Below are 26,015 nucleotides of genomic sequence, written 5' to 3' on the forward strand. Positions count from 1 at the left end.
AAAGCCAAGACGCAGAGACCTTCTGCCAGGGGGCAGAAGGAGGATGGAAGGGGAGACCTCCAACCCTGGCAGCTGGCCTTAGCCAGGGGGCTGAGGACAGCCAGGGAGCTAACTAGCCTGTGAAGGCCAAGCCCCAGTCCTCAGCCTCACAGAATACTATTCCACGGCCACCAGGAGGCAGGATGAGCTGACCACCACTCAGGAGAAGGGAAGGAGGGACAGCACACCCAGCAAGAGGCAGCCAGGTACAGGAGAGCCCCTACAAAAAGCTAAGTCAAACATGAGTGCTGAGACAAAATTTAAATAGTTCTTTTATTGAGTTTCTTATTTTTTGTAACACATTTCTTGTTCAGCTGTACTTATGTCCATTTACAAGGAATCTTTTAAAACATTTCATGAGGCTGGAATATTCTTATTACAACAGTTTTCACATACTCACAAATGCTTTTTATGTTCAGTCCAAACAAACTGCAGAATTGCTAGTTCTTCAGTAGTCCATGATTTCAGAAACAGTTTATTCTTACCAGAGGGCTGTTAAATAGATCTTACAGGCATTAAGCCTTTAAAGACACCATCAGCAAAAATGTTCATCTGCTCCAAGTGGAAATCTCATTGTCCTACTGCCTCTTCAGTGAAACAGGATTTTTTTATATTTTGAGTTGGGGATTTGACCTCTTGTCTTCAGACGTCTGACTGCCTCGCGCATGTGTTTTGGCTGCAGAGGTGGTGATTCTCCCCATTTCTCACAAACATCTAGTGCTAGACAAACCAAACAAAAGTAAGCCTTTGAGCCAATTTTTTCAGCATAACTAAAATGCACTGATGGCTACAAAATCAGCCTTATTTCTACAAAAGCTGCACTATAAATTACTGGAGGCAACTGAGATGCCTCTACAGAGCTTGCCATTCTGTCAACTAGTCATAATGTAAAATAGCCTATAAAAATGACATAAGACGTTGTCCCATATATATCCCATTTCTTTTATTTGCTTACATGCATCATTGTAACTTACACTTGAAACTCGAGGACAGAAAACAGCTTACCTGACTTTTGTGAGCTGGTCAACTAAAAATGTGGGTTTAAGACATGTGTGGCCATTGAAGTTTCTATACTCTCCAACTTAGTAAACATCAGTAAATGCATTCCTGAAGGTATATAGCCTTCCCTCCAAAGAAAAAATTCACCAGACCCTTATTTCAAGCTATTTATTGACTTTTCATCATTTCACACACAATTTATCATTGTGATTAATTCAGATATATTGAACAAAAATTTCTGTCATGTTAACTACAAATTACTTCTTTGTGGTTTCTATGCACCACACTGATGGGCTTTGTGCTTCCATGGGACTCAACCTTGGGAAGCTCATCAATGTGAACAAACAGGCAACCACATGATGAACAATTATAGATAAGCAACCTATTTATTATGAGCATAGACCACAAGCTGCAATCTTGTTTAAGGTTCCTTGCACATATCACTTCAGTCTTGTTCCATCTATACAAGTCCCAATTTGCTTCCAAACCAAATTAAAGCCATATATAGTTCGAGGACAGCATACCGCAAGAACCACTTTCTCCTATACGAACCTATTCATCCACTTTGATCACCTTCAGAGAACTTCCTTCAGGTACCCTTACCATCTGAGGCTACCCTAGAATGGGCCTTCTTAATCATAGCACCAAAACTCTGGAACTCTCTTTTTTTGCCATCAAGTTGCAGCCAACTTAAGGCAAGAGCTATTCAGAGCTAGTTTGCTATTACCTATATCGGTGTAGCAACCCTAGTATTTCTTAGTGTTCTCCCATCTAAATACTGGCCAGGGCCAGCTCTGCTAAGCTTCTGAGATCTGACAAGATCAGGCCAGTCAAGGTGACTCTAACCAGATAAATTCATCTGTCTCCCTCTGTCATTTTCTCCTGCCAGCAAGTAAAGATTTTGTCATGACAGTTAAAGTGTTCATATCCTATCCAGCATGAGTCAGCATGAGACTGGTCTGACAAACTGGTTCTAACCTGTTCCAAGTGACCTTTACCATGATTGGTTGAGTCTTGTATAAAAGCACTTGTATTATACTGTATCAGTGTTCCTGTAAAGGATTCAATGGTGTTGATGGTGAAGTAACCTTGAGTGCATTCCACAGCCCGGGCGATGGGCCAGATGCATCGGCGAAGACTTTATCTTTGCGCGGGAGATGAAGCCTCTGTTCCCATGGGAAGCAGGAAGGGGGGATGGGGTGCCTGGTATTATAACCTGTGCTTCTGGCGGGAAGTGTCATTCCTGCCACTGCGTGTACTTGAGCTTTCTAAGATGTCTTAATAAATGGACTTTTACTACCAAAGCCTTTTATTTCTGCGTCTATGGAATTCCTTACAGTTCCTTTGGGAAACAGGTGTTAGGCGAAGCACTTTGATAGTCTGCTGAATATTCTACGTTGTATATAGCTACTTGTACATAGAGCAACCTGATTGATAAATGCCTTCTTATGAATGACAAAGCTGTGTGGAGTTTACTTCATGAAGGTAGCAGTGTGCTGTACAAGACCACTAGTTCTACTCTGAGTAGCACAGCTCGAATACTGCTATCAGATTTTTCTGTTTTGCTTGGCATACCTCCAGGAAACTCTTATTGGCTCTCTTCCCTTGTGTTTGCACATCTATATGTTTCTATTATATCGTTAAATATTGTACATATACACTTTGAATGTTTTTAAATATTTTAATGCATCAATGTTCACACCATTGGGGACCCTATTTGTGTGGAAAGGTGAGACGGAAATGTTTTACATAAAATTCGAATCTATACAAAGGAGGACATTCACAGACTGGATGAGGTTAATGTTTTCTACAGAAGTTATATAAATGCAATATAGAGGTACAGTGGATATTTACTCTTAATATAAATACTGTATGAAATCTGACAAACCAGATGCTATATTATTTACAGTTGAGCATCCAGAGAACTATGGCAATGGCAGAGACATCACAGGTAAATGATTGCCACCTTAATTTCATACTGTTGCACAGTTTTAAGAAGTATGCTGAAATTTATTACATTCTGAAATAATCTGGTGCTTACCTTCTTCTACCACCTCCCCAACAAAGACTTTGGAAATTCCTGACATAGCAATGACCACATTTTGAGAAACAGAGGTTCCAGTGATTGACTGAATCAGCTGAGAAAAGATGATTAAAACGGTTGAACTTTTCATCTGCTGACGCAAGTTCTTATTACTTTAACCTAGAAATACTGCTTTAAAATAACTATAATGTTAATGACTACAGAAACTTCAGTGTGCTCTAGGAAAGACAGAAGTTGAAAATATACAGGTTGTCTTATGAACGTACTCTGCAAATTCATATATCACCAACACACCTTGCAACAAGTTCATCTGTTTATAACAACAAAGAAAGAAATACCTTTAATGGCATAACAGCACCTGTTCATATAGAATTGGAACACAACATTACCCTTTTAATAGCAGCCTTGGGAAAAGCTGATCGACGATACATCTCATAACGATTCAGTTGTTCTTCAGAAAAAGAAGAAACTAATATTCTAGAAGAAATAAGGATTGCACTCGTTAAAAAAACATTTTCACATTGAAACCATTTCAAAACTACAAAAATAAAAGTCTTCTAATGAACATTTTGGGGAAGGACAATGGTATGACACCATAAGTGGTCAGAAGAGGAGTAATGCAATGCAGTGCCACTTGATAGTTAACTTTAATGTTAAGGTTTTATTTAATGCAATTTGATTTAGAACATTCTCTAACATCCACAATTAAAACAAACCTCATGAAATGAAGAACAGCTGCGAAGCTCCTGCACTAGCTAAAATATATTTACATCATGTATGCCCCAGTCCTCTTGCCACGAGTGGCCAACTGTAGATTACAATAATCTTGTATCTTTCATTTTATCCTCATTAGAACTCTCTGAGGTAGATTATGCTGTTTATATGTGACTGGCCTAAAGTCACCCAGCAAGCTTCCCTGTCAAAGTGGGGTTCTGAACCTGGGTCTCACAAATCCTCATCCAACATGCTAACCACTACACCATGCTGCTCTCACAAATTGTAAACTTCAGTGTTTTGTACAATATTTTACTACAGTGATGATACAAATAATGATCTGCAAATTCCTGATAAATCATTTAGCACTAATGAAAATGTTCTGCCATGTGATTGTAAAGACTTACTGCATTTTTTGAATTTCATCTTCATCCACTTTGTGCTTTTTGTCTTTTTTATCCTTTATCTCTATTTTAATTTTCTTGGCTGCACAGGCCTGTGATGTAGATTCCTCCAGTTCTCCAAGGATCAGTTCTGCAGCTTCTTTGCTTTTAACCTAGTAAAAAGGATTAACTTAACAATTGTGTATCTATTACACATCTCATGCTTTAGTGATTATTTAATACAGTTATTAAAACATCAGTAATTTTAATGTTAGTACACTCCCTCGCTATGGCTTGCATTTGTTAAATTGTTGACCATTGTTCCTGCTCTCCATTTTTGCATTTATATATATGTCCCTTTCCAGCTTAAACATATGCTATGTACATGTACATGTGTATTAAAAAAAGGAAGACATCAATATATTCTTCATTTCACATCCCTGTTCTTATATCAAAAATACAGAAGCTTCAGAGTCACCTCTTCTCCTTATGCATTGCTAAAATCCTTTGCCTGGTATACTTTTCATTTATTTATTCTGCAGAACCCTGCAGGAGTTTGTAAAGCAGGATGTCACTAACTGGGCAGTGAAGAATTCTTTAAAAAATAAGTATCAGTTGAATCAAACAATTAACTTTACACAGTTGATCTAGTCACACTTACTAAATAGGAGCAATACAACTTACAAGCAGCAACATTTAGCATCTGGATAAGCAGTTGTGGCAGTGGAAAAATGGGGAAAACATTGCACTAGTAATTTCCTTAAACGGACATGCACTTACATATTTAGCTTTGAGCTGGACAGGCCAAAGTAGTCTGGGATTTTGTTATACCTCAGAAGCTAGGCAGGGTCAGACCTGGTTAGTATTTAGATGGGAGACCACCAACGAAGTCCAGGGCTGCTGCATAGAGGCAGTCAATGACAAACGATCGCTCTTGCCTCGAAAATCCCACCCTAAATCAGCTGCACTGATTTGACAACACTTACCACCACTTTAATATGGGGAGACATAAATCATCCTAATTCATTTGAAATTCAACTTGCAGGGATTTAGAGAGGGGTAGGTGTGTGCCCACTGACCAGCGTTTTAGCAGCATCTCGAGGAAGACAAACTTAAAAGGTGGTTTATTTTCCCAGGCCCCCACCCCACGTGACTGTCCCTGGTAAACAGGGCCATTTGGAGCGTAGATCCCCTCCCGCTTCAGAGTAGGAAGTTAGAATGTGCTACCAGTAAAACCTTTATCACGCCCCCCCCCCCCACCTCCGGAGCGAAATAACCAAAGATAGTTGGAGGAATAAGTAGCTTCATGAGCAGAGTCCAAAGTATCTCGCGCACGCATTTTTCCTACCCACCTCCACAGCCTGCACCTCCACCTTGACCTCCACAGGCTCCTTCTCCTGCCCCGCAGTCACTTCCACGACGGAAAGCTCGGCGGGTGCAGAGATAGAAGATGGAGGAAGAGTAGCATCTTCTCTCTGAGGCTCAACTTCTTCCGCCATGTTACCCAGAAAGAACTGACTTCGTCGCGCTCTGATGACATCACCAAGCAGGCTTCTTCCTCCGTACTAACCACTTTGTTTCCATGACAACGTTTCACACCTAAGCAGGAGGAGAGGTGCAATACGCGGAGTGAATAGTGAAAACTCGGAGGGGAGGACGGTATGTAATTTCAAAATGCCCACATCCATAGAATCTGAAAGTCATCATAACGTGCAGAGACTTCTGAGAGGGATACCCGTACAGTATATCATTTCAGGAAGACAGAAACGAGGCAAGGAGACACTGGAGATTACATATCTTCTAAGAAAGCATGCCATGTGTGTTCTTATGAACATGACAGAAAATCCAGGGGTCCAAGGGGAATGGCGTAATTTAAAATTCTTCCTTAAGGCCAATCCAAAACCAAAATCTACATAATAGCTTTTATTAAGATAAAATGATACAAAAGTGTATGTAAACTTTTAGTTAAAAGGAGGTGTGGAGATGTTTTTTCAGGACATTAACCTTTTTCGTCAGCTCCTTGTTAGGAGAGACCTCCAGACTTAGGGTGGAGATATTGGACACAGGTGGAGTTCCATGGCATCACTAAATATTAAAATCAGGGGTCAAATAATAGCCACATGGAATAAACTTTAGAAGTTTGAGAGCCACAAGACATGAGCAAATATTACATGTTTTGATTGTTACATGCACATTTTGTTACAAACCTTGTATATAAATATTAAGAAATACACATATCTATTAATAACTATCAATGTATGTAATTTTTATTAACATTAAACAAAAATAAAAACAAAAGGGGTAAAAACTTCATACATAACCAGGAAATACTGATATAACACTGTAATATCATTATGAAAATTTTAAATGGTTTTAAAAAAAAGCCAACAATCTTGCATGGAACAGGAGTGACCTGGAAGCAGAGGCAGGCAAGCTGCACAGCAGGCAGTGGGACACTTCCTTGTGTGTAAACAGAGAAATGTGAGGAGACCCCATTATAACCCCACTGCATACATGATGGGCCTAAGACTTCTGTGTAAAAAGTTTTGCTTCTGGAAATAAGTCAGACAAGCCTCTCACTCTCCTGTCCCATCTTGTTTGCAAACCCAAATATAGAAAACTCAAATGTTGCACTGCAAAAAAAACCACAACAACGATGAGAGGTTCCCTCCTCCCAGATTTTGGAAAATCATACTATTTTTTCCACTGTTAATTAATTAAAGTCATTTATGCTAAGAAACATTCAACTCTTTCATGGGGCGGCCTGTGGGGCTTAACAGTGGCTACTCCTTCAGAGAATCTTCTCTCTTCCCAAATACCACGTGGTAGGTTTGAGAACCTATTTCAAAAACATATCTGACACAAGTCAAGGGTAACCTGAACACCCTTGTCCTTGCACTCTAAATGTTGGAGCTGGTTGCAGCTATTTGGCAATGAGAGGTGCTTTGCACATGTTCAGGGGCCCTCTTGTCCTACAAGTCTCAGGCTATGTTCAGATCCAAATTAAGACCTACTTCCTCTCTCCATCTTCACATGATCTTCCCTGCTGCAAAAACAGAAATTTCAGGGAAGTCTCTTAAGACCTTCAGCTTTTAAGCCTTTATTCCTGAGCTGGGAAGCATCCAAGAGCATGATTACAAGAAGGGAACAGCCACCTCCAAAGGGCACTCCCCAGTCTTCATCACTGCCACCAGAGAGGAAATTTGGCAGATAGCATGAGAAGACAAAAGGAGGAGGAAAAAGTTGAGGGTTACTCCAATTAAATTTTATATATTGCAAGTTCCAAGTGTGGGGAGAGAGCCAAGGGAGAACTTTTCCAGACCAAAGCAAGCCTGAGGAGGGAAATGGCAAGAGCAGAGAAACAGCAACTCAGAAGGAGGGAAGGAGAAAGGAAGAGAGCCAGAGACAGGTCTCAAAGACTGGTCCAGATAGCTCAGGCCCAAGCCAACCTAGCTCAGCCAGGCCAGCCACCAGCAGCCAGATGCCAGACCAGTCCAACCAGCAGACAGATGCCCCACCAGTTCAAGGAGGCCCAGGAGGAGTAGTGAGAAAGAACAACCCACTGCCAGTCCAACGGGAGCCAGAATGGGCTGCATATCACCCTGGTAAGGGGAAGGAGAGGTGGCGTACCTTGTGGCACTGGGCCGGGTGAGGTATATGCCCCATATTTGTTGAGACATAACTTACATCTCCCTAAGAAGGTCCATTAATACTATCCCCCCCTCTCCCCCGCCAAGAGTTGACTAAGGGGGATCATCTACTCTGACCTCCTAGACTGGAGTGACAATGACTGGTGAAGTTGAGCATTGCCAATCCTGACCCACCACCTGCCCAGTCCCCTGACCTGCTGCCTTTCATTTGCTCACCTTGGAAGTGTTTTCCAAATAGGCAAAATGCGAACATCAGTTTTCTGTGCTGTCCGGCCCAGAGCCATCATTGCGGCTGCTTGGTGGAATTCCCTAACAAGACATCTTCTTGCCTTCTTACTCTTTCCTTTTCCCTTTCCTTGCCTTTCCCCCCACCCTAGGGCCCGCTATGCTCTTCAAGAAACCCACCCATGCACCTAGAAGAGACTTGCATGCAGGCACATACGCCACAAAAAAAGAAAAAAAACAGAGCCATACAGACTAGGAAATAAGCTGGGAAGAGGGGTGGGGAACCCGCCTCGCCAACCACGTTGCACTTTATGTGGTGAACTCCTGACTCACAGTTTAGCCAGCCCTGCTCTAGCTGATCCTGCACTCAGTGCAGGTTGGACTAAGTGGCCCCTTCCAATTCTATGATGGCTTTCAAAGAAAATTTAGCCTCACATCTCAAACATATTTTTCCCGTCTCTCTTTTTTTAAAGAAAACATCCATTCTGATGGAAAGTTCAGGATAATTCAAAAGCTTCTACATTGTAATATACCATTTTGGTTGGTCATAATACATTAGATTTTTCTTTGAACCAATGCATCTACCTGGAACTTTTGTCTTTTTTAAAGGAATGACTGAAAACAGCAAATCCAACTGCTATGACCACAAGGAAGATTGCTGAGACGTAAGGACACACTTGCATTTGGGCTTATAAGATCCCTTGGTTGCTATTAGCACATAAGGCCTGCTAAGCTAAGCAAACAACAAACCTCATTTAAAAACTGGGATACATTTTTGCCATGTTTATTGTGGGTGGAATCAGTTCACAACGAACCATGAAAAAACAGGAGGTGGGAACCAGCTGCAGATGGTTCTAATTTGTCACTACAGTAAACAGAAGCATGAAAACAGTCTGGACAATTCTGGTAGACTAGTGTCCAAAGCGTTCTTCTCAGATCCATCTCTTGAATTCTCATTTTCTTTTAATTACACCAATGAGATGGGCCTCACCCTTTTCACTTTTCTAAAATTACCCAGCCTGTTTACTGCTTCAGGGCTGTGACACAGATTCATTAGTGGTTGGCTATATCCCCATTAGAGAAATTTCCAGGACCGGTAACTCTTCTTTTAAAAACCCTACGGTGCTGCTGGCATGTTCATACAGTTAGTATTTCACCATTGAAACTCAGGGCTACTGCACAGTTCCCATAGTTCTTATACATTCAAGTTGAAAATATAACATTTTCAAGTATGTGGGTGAGGTAGGGAGGAATTCAGGATGATAATATATTTTCTTTGTTTATGCCTTATAAAAATTATTGCAGTGTTCTTAATCCTGGTTCCCCCACATCAATTATTAATTTAAAAATGAGATGGAAGGGAGGGAATGTTTGTTTGTTTGTTCATCTGTTTGTTTTACAGGCACTCTTCCCAAATGGACTCAGAGCAGCTTACAACAGACACCATTACAAAAAAATAATGTCAATAAAACTAGTAATAACAATTCTGTCATATCTCGGTTTCATTTTAAAATCTGAGGGATGACATATCAATATAACCTCCCATGCAAAAATCCATAATCATATCAAAGTGGTGGAAGAGAGAGGGGGGAGGCCAGCTATATGAAAACTGTTGCAGTCCTCAACCCAGGCCATAGGGCCCTAGTCTCACTGGAGAGAACATTTCACCACACAGGGGCAAGGGCAAGAAGGCCCTGGTTGAGGTCAGTCAGACAACACTTTGCGCCAGGGACCACCAGTCAGTTGTTATTTACTAAGTGCAAGGCTCTTTGGGGAACCTATTGGGAGAGATGGTCTCAAAGATACGATTATTCTAGATGATTTAGGGCTTTGAAGGTAAATACCAGAACTTTAAACCTGATCCAGTTGGATCCAATGCAGATGGTGGAACACCAACAGGATCTGTGCCCACGGAGATCCCTTTAGGATTCAAACAGCTGCATTTTTCATCAACTAAAGTTTCTGGAGCAGTTTCAAGAGCAGCCCTGCATAGTCTACTCTGGAGGTGACCATTGCATGGATCACTGTGGCTAAGTGGGGTTGTGAAATATAGGGAGCCAGCTGCTGTACCTGGTGAAGGGGTAAAGTACCAAGCAGTACATTTGTGACCTGTGCCTCCATAGATAAAGAGGCATCCAGGATTACTTCCAGGCTATTAATGGCCAGCTTAGATGCAAATTGCACATCATCAGAGTCAGGAGCTGGCAGTCCACCCCAGCACCTCCCTGGCCCAGCCACAGGACCTCAGTCTTTGATGGATTCAGTTTCAGCTACCTCTGCTTTAGCCATTTCACCACACCTCCCAGACAACTGGCCAGCAGGGGGTACACTGCCCACAGGGATAGGGCGTGTGTCAAATGTTCCCGGGCACACCAGCAGGGGGCGCAAAATCGCCTTCGCTCCCCTCCTCCGCTGCGCTGACCTGGGGGTAATTTGACTCCCCTGTGGGCGGTACATGGTGCCCGTCTGACCCACCTCCTTCTCTCCCCAGGCCCTCGGGGGCAAGGCTAGAGGCAAAGGTGGCTGGGACGGACACTACGGCGGCAGGCCACCTCCTGGACTGTCCACCACAATGGCTTGCCTCCCTGTAGGCCGGCTTCTGGTCTCCCCAGGGCCTGGAGAGGGCAGGAGGCGGCCTGCAGGAAGGTGGGGGTGGCAGCTTGGACAGGCACTATGAAGTGGGGGGGGGGGCTGCCCAGAGCAGGTGTTGTCCCCGCGTGCCATTTCCCCCTTAATATGCCTCGGCTAGCCAGTACAACTGGGACAGTATTTAGCTGGCTAGCCATCAATAGATGTTGCTGGATAACATCAGGACCAACTTGGCAAGAGAATGCATGTAGACGTTAAACATCAGGGAGAGGATTGCCCCTTGTGGGCCCCAACAAGCTAATGAGTGGTGTGACAAGGTCTTTTTCCCTGTGCTCTACTAGCTCATCCAATAAGTCACCAGGAGACATCAGATCCTGTGGAGCATTCTGGGGGAAAAAAGATCCATAAGTCTCTGTGGGCAAGCATAAATCAGCTCTCTGCCTATGCAGGGTGGATCTGAGATACTCAGATGGGCCTCCAGGGCAAAGAGGTATGACCATGGCACTCCATCGACTGAGACTGGCCCTATATCAATCCCCACACAAAAGACCAAATCCAGGGTGTGGTTTACTTGATGTGTGGGACCTGGTACAAACTGGGAGCATCTTAGTGTCATCATGCAAGACATTAAGGTCCGAGGCTGGTGAGGAGGCTGTCTCATCTGGATGAATGTTGAAGTCCGCCAGAACAATCCATCTAGGGCAGTGATGGCGAACCTATGGCACGGGTGCCAGAGGTGGCACTCAGAGCCCTTTCTGTGGGCACACGTGCACAGAGTTCATCATGTGCGGGGGCAGAACCCCCCCCCCCCACTCACATCTAGGCTAGCCTGGGCATGATCCTTTACCTGGGAGTAAGCTCGGTTGCTGGCAATGGGGCTTGCTTCTGAGTAAACCCTCCTAGGGTTGTGATTCACCCATTTGAAGCGAGGCCAAAATAGTTAGCTTTTCCACCTCGCTTACCCCGCTAACGTAATGCCTCGGAGCCAACCATTTTTTCTAAACTAAATCCTCAGTATTCAGGTTAAATTGCCGTCTTGGCACTCTGTGATAAATAAGTGGGTTTTGGGTTGCAATTTGGGCACTCGGTCTCAAAAAGGTTTGCCATCACTGATCTAGGGAACTCCAGCTCGAGACCACCTCCAACAACCTTGGCAGGGTACTGGCCAAAGCATTAGGCAGTAAATATACCAGCCAGATTGCCAAACTCTCTTCAGTGTCCCATGCCAGACCAACACCATCAATACCTGGGATCTCCATGGCAAAGATTGCTCTGAAGGTTTTTTCTCTAGTATGCAGGTAACCACTTTAAGTGTCCAGATTGGACAAAGGGGGCCCACAGGAATAATCTCATATAATTTGAAACATATGGGGAACATCTACTCTTTCATTCTTCATCACTGGTATATCTAGCAACAATCATGTAACACATATCCTGCCCCAATGCATCTTCTAGAGCTGGCCACTTCAGAGGGCCACCATGGCTCAACAGAGGGCATGGCAGTGTCCAGCGCATCTCGTACAATAACAGCTGCACTAGCAGCCTAAGGGGATATGAAGAAACTGAGAGACTGGAAATGGTGAACAAAGTCTGTTCAAGGGCATAGGCCTTACTGTTTTTGTCCAGCTATACCTCTACTCTAACTGGCAGAAGCTATCCAGTGACTGCTCTTCCAGGCATCTTACCTAGTTCCTCCAGTTGCAGTCCTTTAGCCAGGAAAAAATATTATTCTGATTTTCTGAATGGCCTGTTACTCTTACTGCTATCAACTAACCCTGGCCACCACAATGTTGCAAAGACACATTGTCTGCTGTAGTGGTGTTTGCTTCAAGTGGAGCTGCGAATATCTTACATTCAAGAGACAAGTCTGCTGGGTTTGTGTCCGACTCAGAAATGTTTCTAAAACTCCACCACCCAGGAGATGTACTGTTTCTGGAAAGAGAGAGGGATGCATTACTGGGAAGGCGAGCGATGAAACACTCCTTCAGCCCCAACCATCATTCTCTTGAGGGTTCACTCCCTCCCGCCCGCCTTCCCATTCCGCGGTTGAACCTACAAGAAAGCGAGAGGTGGCGACCAACAAGCTTGCTGCAGAGACTGTTTCACGCATCTCAGCACTTCTTCATGGAAAGCAGAATTGGATAGGAAACTGCCTGCGCAACCCCGCCGTTTCCTTCGCCGTTTTAGTCGAGCAGTGGAAGACCAGGGAAGGGGCGTGGTCTCCTTGTCCCCGCCCCGGAAGGACGCGCCGGCTGGGGGGGGAGCGGCGGCGGCAGAGGAGTGGTGGGGGGTGGGCTGGCTTCCCCGGCTGCGTCCGGGCCATGGGGAAAGAACAGGAGCTGCTGGAGGCCTCCCGCACGGGGAACCTGCCTGCGGTGGAGAAACTGCTGTCAGGCAAGCGCCTCAGCTCGGGCTTCGGCTCTGGAGGCGGCTCCGGGTCCTCAGGGGGAGGCGGCGGCGGAGGTGGCGGCGGCGGCGGCGGACACCCGCTTTCCAGCCTTCTCAGGTGGGTCTTGGCCAGGGGTGTGGCTGTGGGCTTCCGAGGGCGTCCGAGCGGGTCCGGCTGTGGCTGGCGCTGAGAGCCGTGCGTGCCTGTGTGCCGCTGGCCCTCGGGTGGCTGGGGGCGTGTCTCGGTGGCTTTCCTTGAGGCGCGGTTGCTCGTGGACAGAACCTCTGCTTACCCAAAAGGTGTGAGAGCCTCGGGCGAGGGAGAGGGCCACTCATTTGAGTTCAGCGCCTGAAGTGTCATTGAGTGTCTGACGCCTAAGGCGGCGTCTTGCGCTAACGGACTTAAAAGATATATGGTTGATATTTTGCAGATAGGAGTGTGGAATTACTGTGAAGTGTTTGGAGGGCTGTGGGTGTGTAGTTGGCATGGCTATTTCTGGGCTTCCGGGTTTCCTCAAGCAAGTGGCATTCAACTGGTGCTTTGAAGTTCCTTTGATAAGCAGAAGCATTGGCTGGAGGAGTTCGTTTGGGCAAGGTTTTCTTTTCTGTTAGGAAACCAGAGGAAATATGTGTGTTTGGGTTGGCTTATGGCTGACATCTGTCTGTTAGTGTAAAGAATCCCACGTAAAAGAAAAGTTTCTTTTATAAATAGTGGTTCAACCTAGATGGGGCTCTGTTTATGATAAGTTGTTGTGATACTAGAAAGGATGGGTTCCATGCAACCATTGCTAGTCTTTTTCAGATCTGCTTTATAGCTTTTGCTCCAGGTGGATTGCATGACACCATTTTTGGTTTCATAGTTTAAAAGAACCTTGAGGCAAAAAAGAGGGATTTGGGGGGGCAGGGACTGAGTTTGTATGCCAAGGAGAGAAGATTCGTACAGTTAAGTTGATCTCCTTTGATGGTTTAGGGTTGAATGTGACTCCCAGCTCTTAAAAAGTGGACAGCCATTGCACTGTATTAATTCAAAACACTTATGTCACCTTTCCACCCAATTTAGAATCCCCAAGGTGGTGAACAATTAAAACAGTAACACCAATGTATGTCTAAAATAATTAAAACCAACAGTTTTGCAGAACAGTAAGCTGGAAGAAGGATCAGTAAATGATAGTGAAGTGTATTATTTCCAGAAAGGTGGGTTTTCTTCCCAGTAGTATAGCTTCTGCTGCATGAGAGCCACTATAGGGTAGCGATTAGATAGAACATTGGACTAAGACCAGGGAGACCTCGGTTCAAATTCCTCTGAGCCATTAAACTTGCTTGCTGAGGTGATTTTGGGCCATTCTCTCTCTGCATAATCTGGGTTGCTGGGATAAAATGGAGTAGGGAAGACTTATCTATGTTTGAAGGAAGGTGATTGGAGGAGGAGTGGAATACAAAAGACACTGAAGAAATAAAACTGATATCCATTAGGCAACTGTGTCTCCTGGTATGTTCCCCAAAGATTGCTACGCTCAATGAATGGAAATCTACTGGAGGTCGCTGGCCCTAAAGCAGTGGTGGCGAACCTATGGCACGGGTGCCAGAGGTGGCACTCAGAGCCATCTCTGTGGGCACACGCAAACAGAGTGCCCCCCCCACACACACACATCTAGGCTGGCCTGGGCCGCTGGGCTCGATTATTCACATTAAACCTAAGACCAAGTTTTGGGGAAGCAGTGTAGGTAACCCCGTTAAATCTTGTAAATCTGATCTTGTAAATTTCGTTGTGCGTGCACAATGACAATAAAATGCTTATGCTTAAACACTGTTAAACCCCACTGATTTTCAAGCAAAGAACAAAAGCGCAGTCCTTTACCTAGGAGTAAGCTCAGTTGCTGTCAATGGGGCTTGCTTCTGAGTAAACCCTCCTAGGGTCGTGATTCACCCGTTGGAAGAGATGCACGGTTGCTTCAAAGCAAAGCCACCGACTACCACCAAGCTTACTCCTGAGTAACACACGCCTCGGAGCCAACCGTTTTTTCTAAACTAAAACTATTCAGGTTAAATTGCCGTGTTGGCACTTTGCAATAAATAAGTGGGTTTTGGGTTGCAGTTTGGGCGCTCGGTCTCAAAAAGGTTCGCCATCACTGCCCTAAAGGGATAACTAACCTCAGCCAGGCCCTTTTCAGCCCTGGCTCCATCCTGGTGGAATGCTCTAATGAGACCTGGACCCTGAGGGATGTATAGTACAGTTTCATAGAGTCTGCAAGACAGCTGTTCCACCAGGCATACAGTTGAGGCAACTATGGGTATTTTATCTGAGCCTCCCCTTTCCTTTTCCCTTTCTTTCCCCTTTCTCTTTACATTGTCCCATCCAGTCTACTTCCCTAAGTGATGTTTTTAGATATTGCCATCTGTGGAAACATAGTGATTGAAGTGAGATATTAAATTGGTTTTAGCTATTCAAGATTTTAAACTGTTTAAAGTGGAATTGTATTATGAATGTTGGGAACTGCCCCAAGCCTATATGGGGAGGGGCAGCATACAAAACCAATCAAATAAATACATTAATAAACAAAATCTCTTTCTTGGTTAGTCTGCCACTTTAGACTAAGAACATAAGAACATAAGAACATAAGAACAAGCCAGCTGGATCAGACCAGAGTCCATCTAGTCCAGCTCTCTGCTACTCGCAGTGGCCCACCAGGTGCCTTTGGGAGCTCACATGCAGGATGTGAAAGCAACGGCCTGCTGCTATTAATGTGTGTGTGAAGTTGATTTCTTGCCTCAACATGTATCACTTTACACTTACTTTGAACATCATTTGCTGTTTTGTTTTCCAATTACACAAATTTGGAAAGATCCTTTTCAAGCATTTTGTAGTTCGAAAGAGCTTTTATGATTTTGTGTTCATATACAGCTATTCTATTATTCACCCTTCCTTCTAATCATTTATGAACATTAAATGGCATTAATCCCAAAATGAGTTCCTTGGGAACTTCTATGCTTCTGTTTGAACTGATCACATACTCCTTTATTCACTGCTTACCATTACTTATCATTTTCTCTTACTTGATGGCTGAGAAGATTTTGGTGGAGGGTTTTTGGATGTCAAGGTATATAATGTGCTGTCACAGATAGGGCACATTTGAACAGTGGCTTTTACACCTCCCTTTCTCCAACTGCAGCCCTTGAATAGCCCTCCTTGAGAATTGTAGGACTCTTGGGGACCATGCGGAGCCATAGAGGGCCACTGGAAGAGATAATTGGGAGAAATCCCTCCCCCTTGTGCAAGGTCTTTGATCATGTGAGGAGAGCATGATTTCTGCTGTTTTCTTCTGGGTGTGTACATGTGTGAGGTACCATTTCAGTGAACTGCAGTGGAGAAAGGGTGGAAGCAAAATAATCTCTACAAACTTGGTGCAAATTCAACCCAATTTCTATAAGTCACCAGATCCATGTGCTTGTTAATATTTCCAAATAATTCCAAACTGTTAGTGAGGTGGGTTTTCCCTTGTTCTGTGCTGGTTCCATCTCAATATTTTTATTTCTGCATGCTTCATTATTCTGTATTTAACAATACTTTCCACAGTATTCTCACTGACATTAGATTTACTGACTGTCCCTGAATCCTTCTTTAACAGTTGATGAAATGTTGGGTACTTTCTGGATCTCCAATAAGGGGAGCAAATTTTAGTGACAAGCTGTAGGTCATCTTAGTGTTCTTCTGATACTTCCTCCTCCTCCTCTGTTATGTCTTTTTAAAGCTAAGTGGTTACTTGTTTAATTTTTCAAGGTTTCATTTATATGGCTCCTGTTACAAAATGCTGTCTACAATGGTTGTGATCTATCTTTCTTTAATTAAGACAGGGTGAGTGAATGGTGAATGGACATTAAGCAATTTTCAAAATCCTTTTGTAAGTTACAGTCATGTAAGGCTTCATTGATTCTTCATCCATTCTTTCTGACTCTCTCAGGTAGAGTTCTGTGTTTTGATACCAAGTGGCTGAGCCCCAGTATGGTGTCTTTATGAAAACTGAAGAAAGCTACTATTGTCATAATAGTAAATTTTAGGCATTAGAAGACAGCCAAATATTGTGTGTGTTGCTTCCCTTGAGGGAGTAAAGGAATGATTCTTACCCTCTGGCGCACTAATCTTTGTCAAAGCTTTGAAGTTTCTCCAAAGTGGAGGATAACATCAGGTGATATTTCAGTGCACCCTTTCTCCATTTCCCAGGTGTAGAGGAGACCAGGGACTGACCCCCTCAGTCAAATTGGGAGAAAGGCAAGATACTTGGACCTGGGTGTCTAAAGAGGGTATTCTCCAAAATAGAAAGGTTTGCACTTGCAGCATGATATTTTTTATACCAAGTGAAGTGCAATCAATGTGGGATACTGTTTGCATGACAAACATGGTGCCAGTTAATATCTGAACCACTGTTGAGCTTTGACTTGTTGTTTTAAGTATTAGTGATATCTTTGTGAAACAACAGTTTTTCCAAAAGCCTTAATAGACTTTCCATTTGTGTGACTTTTCTTAGTTTCCAATATCTTAAAAGGACATATTTGGTTATCCTGTGGTATAAGTCAAGACCCTACAAACATTTAATGTGAGTAAACCATTGGACTCATTAGGAGAGCTTGTATTCATTTAAAGGTAAATGCGTATTCCTTGGAGTTGGTGAGAGTTTGTGAGTTGGCATGTAGCATATCCTGTTTGGAAGCATGGTTTGAATATTTGGAAGGATGGAATTGCATGAAATTATTGGGCTGGAAACTGAAAACTGAAATGTTTCAGAGAGAACGATTGTTTAGCAACTAGCAAATGATCCCAATATAATAATTAAAGAGGCAGATTAAGGAGGCGGGATAGTCATTCTTAACACCTCAAACTTCCTACTTGAAGTTAACTGACATCTTAGTGATGGGAATTATTACCAAATAATACCCTCTGACTGTACCAACCACATAAAAATATAATCAAAATTGCTATAGATGAGGCTCAGATAATGGGTATTATTGATGCACAGATGGGTCAGTACCTGAGAATCCCATTTTTTTACATATCGCCCAAGGTTCACAAAGTGGGGAATCCTCTTCCAGAGTGTCCTATCACTTTAAGCTCTGTGTACTTGAGCCCCTTGCTAAATTTGTGGACCACTGTCTCCAGCCCTTTCTGCTTGCTACTAAGATGTATATTCAAGACAGCAGACATTTCATTAAACTAACTGAAGGCTTACTCTTCCCCTTTCAAGTCATCCTCCTTACCATGGATGCCTTATATGCAAACATTCCTCCTGAGGAGGCAAAGGAACTGCTGCCATGCATTTTAGACTAAAGTGAATTGTAATCTCCCTACTTTTTTCATCATTAATTGATTTATTTGTTTGAGAAAAAACCTACTTTAGATTTGCAAATCAAGGGCATGGCCATGGGTAGCTCCTGGAGTCTCCAATCTGTATATGGACTAGAAACATGGTATTATTGTAAAGCTGATATTAACCCATATTGAGATAAGGTAGTCTTTTTAAAATGCTATATAGGTGACCTGATGGTGATATACCTTCTGATTACTCTGTGGTAGGAACTCTCATTCTGTGGATTTTATGCATCCATCTATACAGTTCTCTCACACTGTGGACTGGGTTTCTGTTGATTTGTTTGGACACCACAGTGTTTGTAACCCTGGCAGATTCATTAGCATAATGAAACCATAAAGTAAATCTGGTGGACAAGAGTATTTCACTGTATTACCATTATTACCACCCGAAGCAACTGAAAAATAGCCTTCCGTTTAGTCAAAAAGAAACACCACTGAAATGGGGGAATTTAGAAGGATGGGAAACTCTCTTGAAATACTTTGCCTCTAGAGGTTATTTGAATTAAATCTTGAATAATGCTTTGAAGAGGGCAGAATCCATTAAAAAACAGGATCTTTTTTTCTAGAAGACCTAAAATGCCAGAATCTAAAATAACATGTGCCATGGATTATACACCATTGGCTAGTACAATTAAACAGATAGTTAAACATTGGCACGTAGTGTCAGAAATAGCTGGCTGTAATGATGAGCCCTGGATTGGTTTCAGACAGAGAACCAATGTCTGTGATTCACTTATCAGATCTGACTTTTTAAAGACTCCATCACAATATGAGCCCATCAGGGGTCATTACCAGTGTGGGCACTGCTCTCCATGCGCAGTGTCCATGAATATGCATATGCTGAATATGCATATGCTGAGAAATAAAATAACATATGCATATGTGTTAGGTCTCGGAATCTTAAGCCAATAAACAGACTCTGAAGTTTTGATCAGTGGTGTTTATTGATAAGGTATCAAAGCACCATATTTGGCAAAGCCAGTTCTGACGGAACTGGCATTCACAGTCCTCTTTATGCCCTGCTGGAAGCCCCCTTCCATTTTCCCAAGAGTTTGTGAAAAACAGTCTTTGGAGCAGAGGCACCCCAAGGTCGGCGGCAGTTAGCAAGAGAGAGTCACCTGGCTTTCTGCCCCATGAGTTAATGGATGTAATTCTTTTCTCATGGGACAGAGGTACCAGGGGAAGCCTAGTTGTCTACAAAGTATGTGAAGCCATAAAGTAAAGATAAGGAAAGAATGCACAGATGGCAGTGGCTACATATAGCAGGCTGGTTACATATAAATTTCTAGCAGCCTTGATTTATTGTCTTAAGCAGTTACATTGAATTGGGAATGCATCTCAATCACATAGATGTCATCCCACTGACAAAGTGGCAGTATCTCACAACCTGTAGCACCAAACAATACATTTATCTCCTGGACTGTGTGTGTGATTTAAATTATACTGGAATATCCTGCAGGGTGATCTGGACTAAATTAATTAAGTCCAGGTCTGAGATCCTTTCTTGCTAAGGGATACACCAAAAATGATTTCAAATTCTTTGTTTTCCATGCCTACAAGCAGGTAGATGTCTGGAAAATCTTCTCCTTATGGATTAAGTAACTAAATAGATTACTCTTGTTTCTTATAATTTAATTCTTTATTGTGGACAAACATTCTTCTCTTATTTCCTATTTTACAGTTATTGAGGTTGCGAGTCTTTGCAGAATCTGTTAAAGAAAAAAAACCAAAAGCTATTCTTGTTAATCGGATTATGTCAGTACAGTTCATCAGCTGTTCTTAATTTATAACTTTATGGTATACAGTTAAGCCACTCACTGTATATATAGTCAACTATTTTCTATACTGTTTAACTTACTTTGAAGACTTTGCCAGAGCTTAGCCTCTATTAACGAGGACTAGTACAAGTGGCATTGGGTTGTCAGTATGTCCTTTTATGTACACACAATTTATATAGCTTTTAAAGACCTTGTCCACTTTGTCTAAATACAGTATTTTTCAATTTATATAATTTTATATAGCAGTATTAAATGTATCACCAACATTTTTGTATATTTTAACACTTTTTATGGATATAGTGATGTTATGTATTATGTATTATGATATTAACATCACTTTGGACAACTGTTTACTCACTTATATCATATTTATAGCACCTAATATTTGCCTTGATGTATTGCTTTATGGGAAAGCTTACTGATATCTTATTGAAACTTAGCTGACGAAGTTGTTACCAGCGAAATCGGATGATCCGTCTCACAGCCACCCCAGAACACAATCTTCTTGTTCACCCACCAGTTTTGTGAAGCTTACCTGCAAACTGTTTGGAATTGCAATATACATGAGTACTCTCCTCTGCTGTCCTGTCCTGAGGCATAGTGCACCAGGACTTTTTTGAATTCCTTGTTTACTTGACTGCTTATGCTTGCTTGCTGGCTAAGCATCTATTTATGTTATCCTGTCTTCTTTGTGTTAGGATATATAGTAGTACTCTCGTACACTGTTGATTAAAACCTGACACTTTTCGCACTGATATTTCTTTAAATGATATTTGTCAGCCAGTAAACTAGGTGTAGCAGGTTCTTTTTTGGTTTTTGTCTGCTTGGACCACTACACCACTTTTCCTTTTCTTGTGTTGGTTTGAAAGAGTGGCACAACTTTCAAGAAGAAAAGTGATGTGTTTGTTCACCCATGTACTTGGGACATCCTTATTTTGGTCAGTGCTAGTTACCAAATCATTTCTATAGCATTGTGGTTCTATGTTAGCGGAGATTTTTCTTTCTTGCTAGAAAGAATGCACTCCCACTTGCAGTTTTATTTGGACAATTTAAAGATCAAGAAAGGTGGTCTGGAGTTTGCATTTTTCTTCTGTTAAAACTAATTGTGCTGCTTCCTTTCTTGTGTAATTCCAATCTGAAAAATAAGTTTCTGGAGCTTCATCTTAATAAGAAAGGGGGGGGGTGCTCCCTAAATAATCATTTTAATGAATTTGTTAGCAGATCTGAATTTTAACATAACAATATATGTTTGTAAATACATAATTGCTTTTAACTTTTTAAAATACTCCATGAGCATTTTGTTTTGTCGCTGTTTTCTGGTCGAACATCCTGTTGGCTTTAAGACAGATGGGATGTGTTCAAATGAGTGTGAGAAGGCCCAAAGAAACTCTTCCCTTGTAGGTTAAACTGACATTAGTTTAGTTCAGTTGTTGTCTGACTCTCTTACCAGTCTCTGCTTGTTAGTTATTTATTTATTTATTTATTTATTTATTTATTTATTTATTTATTTATTTATTTATTTATTTATTTATTTATTTATTTATTGTTTCGGCTTTTATACCGCCCCATCCCCAAGGGGCTCTGGGCGGTGTACAGCACAAGCATAAATAAAATGAATTACTAAAATCTTTAAAACAGCGATACAAACATAATGATAATAATAGTAGTGTAAGAGTGATCCGACCAACCCCACTTGTGACTTTCTCCCCAGGAAAAGCCTCTCTGCTATAGGAAAAAAGGGGAGGAGAGCCGCGAGAATCATATTAGGTGGTGGCCTAGATGGAAAGGCCAGCCAACTGGGGGGGGGGCACCATATCCAGCGGCTACAGTCCCTCCAAAGGCCCGTGGAACAACTCCGTTTTGCAGGCCCTGCGAGGAACTTCGCCATGAGTCCCGCAGGGCAGAACAGCCTGAGGAGGTAGAGTGTTCCATCAGGCTGGGGCCAGGGCCGTAAAGGCCCTGGCCCGTGCCGTGGGAGGCTGCCAGCCGCATCATTGAGGGGCCAAGGGACCACTAATAGAATCTGGCCTCCACCCAGTGGAGAGGCCGTGCAGGGACATATGGGGTGATGCGGTCTCGAAGATACCCGAGGGGTCCCAGGCCGCCAGTGATAGGGCCTTGAAGAGTCAACACCAGCACCTTTGAAGATGACCCGGAACTCCACCGGGAGCCAAATGCAGCTGGCGCAGCACAGGCTGAATGCGTGATGCGTGAAATGGCACTGCCTGTAAGTAGGCGCGCCGCTGCGTGTTGGACCAGCTTTAGTCTCCTTCCGGATCAAACGCCAAAGGCGGGGAAGACTCCGGCGTAGAGCGAAGTTACAATAGTCCAATCTGGAGAATTTGACCGTTGCATGGATCACAGCGTGGCTAGGTCCGCTTGGGAGAGGAAAGGAGCCAGCCGCCCGGGCCTGACGGTAAGGTGGAAGAAGGCAACCCGGGTTACATGGGGCCCACCTGGGTCTCCATTGAGAGAGACAAATCCAGGTGGACCCCCCAGGCTGGGCGCACGGAGGGGGGGGTCACCAATGAGACCCCTCCCACACCGCGATTGGCTGGAAGATCCTGTCCGCCTGGCCAAGCCAGAAGGGATCTCCGTCTTCGATGGATTCAGTTTTAACCTGCTCTGCTGCAACCAACCAGCAACCGCCTTCCAAACAGTGCTGGAGAGTCAGCAGGGGCGGCGACCGCCCCCCCCTCCATCAACAGAATGAGCTGGCGTGTCATCATCAGCTGTGCTGATGGCAGGTCAGCCCAAAACTCATTACCAGTTGAGCAAGGGAGTCGCATATAGATATTAAATAGCAGCGGGGATAGTAGAGCCCCTGGGGTAGCACCGCGAATCAAGCGGGCACTTCCGGGAGGCCTGATCCTCAAGCACCTCCACTTGCTGACCGACCCTCGAGAAACTTGAGGCAATCACCAGCTGAAGGACAGTGCCCCCCACTCGGAGGCAGCTTTGCATGCGGTGGGTCAAAAGGTGCGTGGTTGACCACATCAAACGCTGCGCGTAAGATCTGGCAATACCAGCGAAGCGCATCCAGCTTCGGTTCGAGTATTTCTGAATACGGAGTGTTATCTCGTGATAGCGATGAGAACAGTCTCCGTCCCACTGCCCAGCACGGAAGCCGGACTGGAAGGGGTCGAAAAGCCGATGCGTCATCCAGAAAGCCTTGAAGCTGCTCCTAACACCCACTTCTCTCCAATTACCTTCCCCAGAAAACGAAAGATTCGGAGGCGGGGCGGTAATTGGCCAGATCCCTTGGATCTAACGGTGCTCTTTTAAGAGTGGGCGGACCTACTGCCTCCTTCAACCTTGGTATCCGGGAGAGACTCCTTGCACCGAGGGAGCCATTGATGATACTCTAACAGATGGGGGTTGTAGCTCCATCCTGCAAGTTTTTACAAGAAGCCAGGATGGGCCGCCCCGGATCCAGAAGGGCAAGGTGTAGTTGGTCTTAACAGCAGCCAAGGCCCTGTCAACAGCGGCTTCGGAGAGCAAGCGAAAACTGGGCCAAACAAGGGCCTGAAGACTGACAGGCGGAGCCTCAGTTCACTTCAATTGTAGCCAACGTGGGGGGAAGGTCCTGGTGGAGCTGACATGACCTTGTCCGCAAAAAAAGCTCATAAAAGCCTCACAGCTGATGCTCAGTTTATTGGATTTGAAGACCTCTCCGATAGGGAGGTTAAAGGAGCCGAATTATCGCTGAGGAAATAATTGTGCGAGGCGAGAGCTAGCGGACGCGAGGGATGGAGGAGAAGAAAACCCTTCTTCGCCTCCTTCGTTACGCCATATCTCATAGGCTTTCATAAACGTCCTATAAGATGTCCGTGCAGCCTCATCACGAGATTTCCTCCACACTTGCTCCTATGACGTCTAAGCACCCGTTTCTTATATGGCGCAACTCCTCCATTATTACTCAAGGAGCACGCCGTGGGAGCGGGGCGTAGAAGGAGCGCTAGAGCAACGACCTCGATGGCATCGGAGAGCCGGGAATTCCAGTCCTCCACCTGCTCATCGAGTGTGCCGGCGGGTTCAGGGTCCCACAGAGCATTCAGGAAACCAAGTGGATCCATAAGTCCCGCGAGGGCGAGGCATAAATTTTCAGCCCATTAAGCTTGTGAACCAGGGAATTGTTAGCGTGGCGAGTCCACCCGAACCTTCAGGGCATAATGGTCGGACCATGGCACTCTGTTGACAGAGGATACGACCAAGTTTACCCCCGACCCGAAGACCAAATCCAGACCAAATCTTGTGATTTTTATTAAATATTTTATATAATATATAATCCTGGTCCCTGAGGCTCAGTTCACCTTAAGTTTTGTTTAAAATTATTTTGTTAGTCTGATATTTGTAACTAATGAATTTTCCTTTTGATAACTGTGGTCGTGGGTCCCCCCCCCCTCCGAAAAAAAGCTGTGGAAAGATAAAAGAGAGAATGACGTGCATGCAGTTAACAATAGAATCAAGAACTAATGGTAGTACTCTTTCTCAGGTGCCGGGTATACTTAGAATTTTTCTTATAGAAAACAAAGACATTTATGCTTTCAAGCTATATAAAAATACTAAATAGTACAATTTTGTTTTCTAAGTTATAAATTATTCATTTAAATCAGTAGAAGTAGTTTGTTAAATCAGTAGAAGTAGTTTGGCTTTGATAAATCAGTAGAAGTAGTTTGGCTTTGATAAAAAATAAATAATGCATATATAGACATTTTCTAAAATTCTGTTTTCTGAGGGGAAAACCCCTTCATCTCGGAGTGGCTTCACAAGTAATGGAAATGTTGCATCTGTATGCACAACTCATTCTACTATTTTAACTTTTCAATATTGCAAAGAGGTTAAAGGGTACTTTGGTATTTGAATGCTAACAATTCCCCCATACAAGTGGCAAACTGATAACACTGACATTTCAAAGCATATTAAATCATTCACAGTGCATTTGTAATATACAGCTTATTCAAAATGTTATGTTCAGGTATAGCTTCATTTGTAATTGGGATGAAGCTATGCTCAAATTTTTAGTCATTTGGAGAAGAATCTTAACCTCTTAGATCTATACTGGGAGTTTATGTTGACTTCATGAAACTCCCACAACTTCTTTTTTAAACTTTTAGCTTGTGCCTTAGCACATATACCTGCCTAAATAAAAATGTCCAATATCAAACCTGTTTGGATTCACAGAGCTAAATTTGGTTCACATTTTGGACAATGATTGGCATCATACAGTATCAATATTAGGTTAACACTGGAACACACTGGCAGTGGCTAGGAAAGCTTTAATAGGGGTCTGCAGACTCATGGGTTTTTCCACAAATTCATGGATTACACTCTGAGTCAGCCCCTGCCAGCATGGCCAATTGACCATGCTGGCAGGGGCTGATGGGAATTGTAGTCCATGAACATTTGGAGAGCCTCAGGTTGCAGACCCCTGCTTTAGGCCATTCAGGTGCCTTGAGTTGTAACTATGATGGTTATGATCAAGTATGCCAAACTGAAGTTGTTAATCAGAGGGGCAATTCCATTTAAATGGCTGTGTCTCTGAAGCATCAACTGGTACAAAATAAAGCAGTGAGACTATTGACTGGGATAAGTGATGGTAATCATATCTTATCAGTTTTAAATTTGCTACACTGACTATTGGCTCATTACCATTAGCTTTTAAATTTAGGTGTGTTGGGATTAGGGTAGCTGAAAAACTATCTGCTCCCATATGAGCCTCCCCACCAATTGTAACCATTGGGGGCCCAATAAGAATGTGATATTGTGATATTACACCTTGTGATATTATAAGGAACAAGACTTTCCTGGATGTGGTGCTTATTTTATTTACTTATAGTCTGC

The 26,015-nt window shown here is 43.3% G+C and overlaps 2 protein-coding genes and 1 long non-coding RNA gene across 8 annotated transcripts in view; 2 read left to right on the forward strand and 1 right to left on the reverse strand.

Annotated features, from left to right (window-relative positions):
• Positions 1 to 298: 298 nt before the first annotated feature.
• Positions 299 to 12,855, reverse strand: TAF11 (TATA-box binding protein associated factor 11). Of its 2 annotated transcripts, none has more exons than XM_048497700.1 (6): positions 12,700 to 12,855; positions 5,532 to 5,778; positions 4,204 to 4,352; positions 3,472 to 3,559; positions 3,080 to 3,176; positions 299 to 759 (listed from the first exon to the last, which is right to left on the reverse strand). In XM_048497700.1, the coding sequence occupies exons 2-6, from the start codon at positions 5,676 to 5,678 to the stop codon at positions 629 to 631; spliced, it is 612 nt and encodes a 203-aa protein (XP_048353657.1). In that variant the 5' UTR covers positions 5,679 to 5,778; positions 12,700 to 12,855; the 3' UTR covers positions 299 to 628. The 2 variants fall into 2 exon arrangements, with proteins under 2 accessions (XP_048353657.1, XP_048353658.1); XM_048497701.1 differs by having other exon boundaries at positions 12,725 to 12,832.
• On the forward strand, positions 5,749 to 9,538 carry LOC125433225. Its single transcript, XR_007244616.1, has 3 exons — positions 5,749 to 5,838; positions 8,664 to 8,719; positions 9,457 to 9,538. It is a non-coding gene; the product is annotated as an uncharacterized LOC125433225 (long non-coding RNA).
• A 70-nt stretch (positions 12,856 to 12,925) lies between the features above and the next one.
• Positions 12,926 to 26,015, forward strand: part of ANKS1A (ankyrin repeat and sterile alpha motif domain containing 1A) — a 145,827-nt gene continuing 132,737 nt past the window's right edge. For 4 of the 5 annotated variants that reach the window (XM_048497689.1, XM_048497690.1, XM_048497694.1 and 1 more), the window contains exon 1: positions 12,927 to 13,149. In XM_048497689.1, the coding sequence (XP_048353646.1) occupies positions 12,965 to 13,149 (185 nt within the window). In that variant the 5' untranslated portion in view covers positions 12,927 to 12,964. Of the gene's footprint in view, positions 13,150 to 26,015 lie in introns of all 5 variants that reach the window. The other variant, XM_048497688.1, reaches the window with a different exon arrangement.

This window comes from Sphaerodactylus townsendi, linkage group LG05 (assembly GCF_021028975.2).
Source record: "Sphaerodactylus townsendi isolate TG3544 linkage group LG05, MPM_Stown_v2.3, whole genome shotgun sequence".
In the NCBI taxonomy this organism is placed as follows: domain Eukaryota; kingdom Metazoa; phylum Chordata; class Lepidosauria; order Squamata; family Sphaerodactylidae; genus Sphaerodactylus; species Sphaerodactylus townsendi.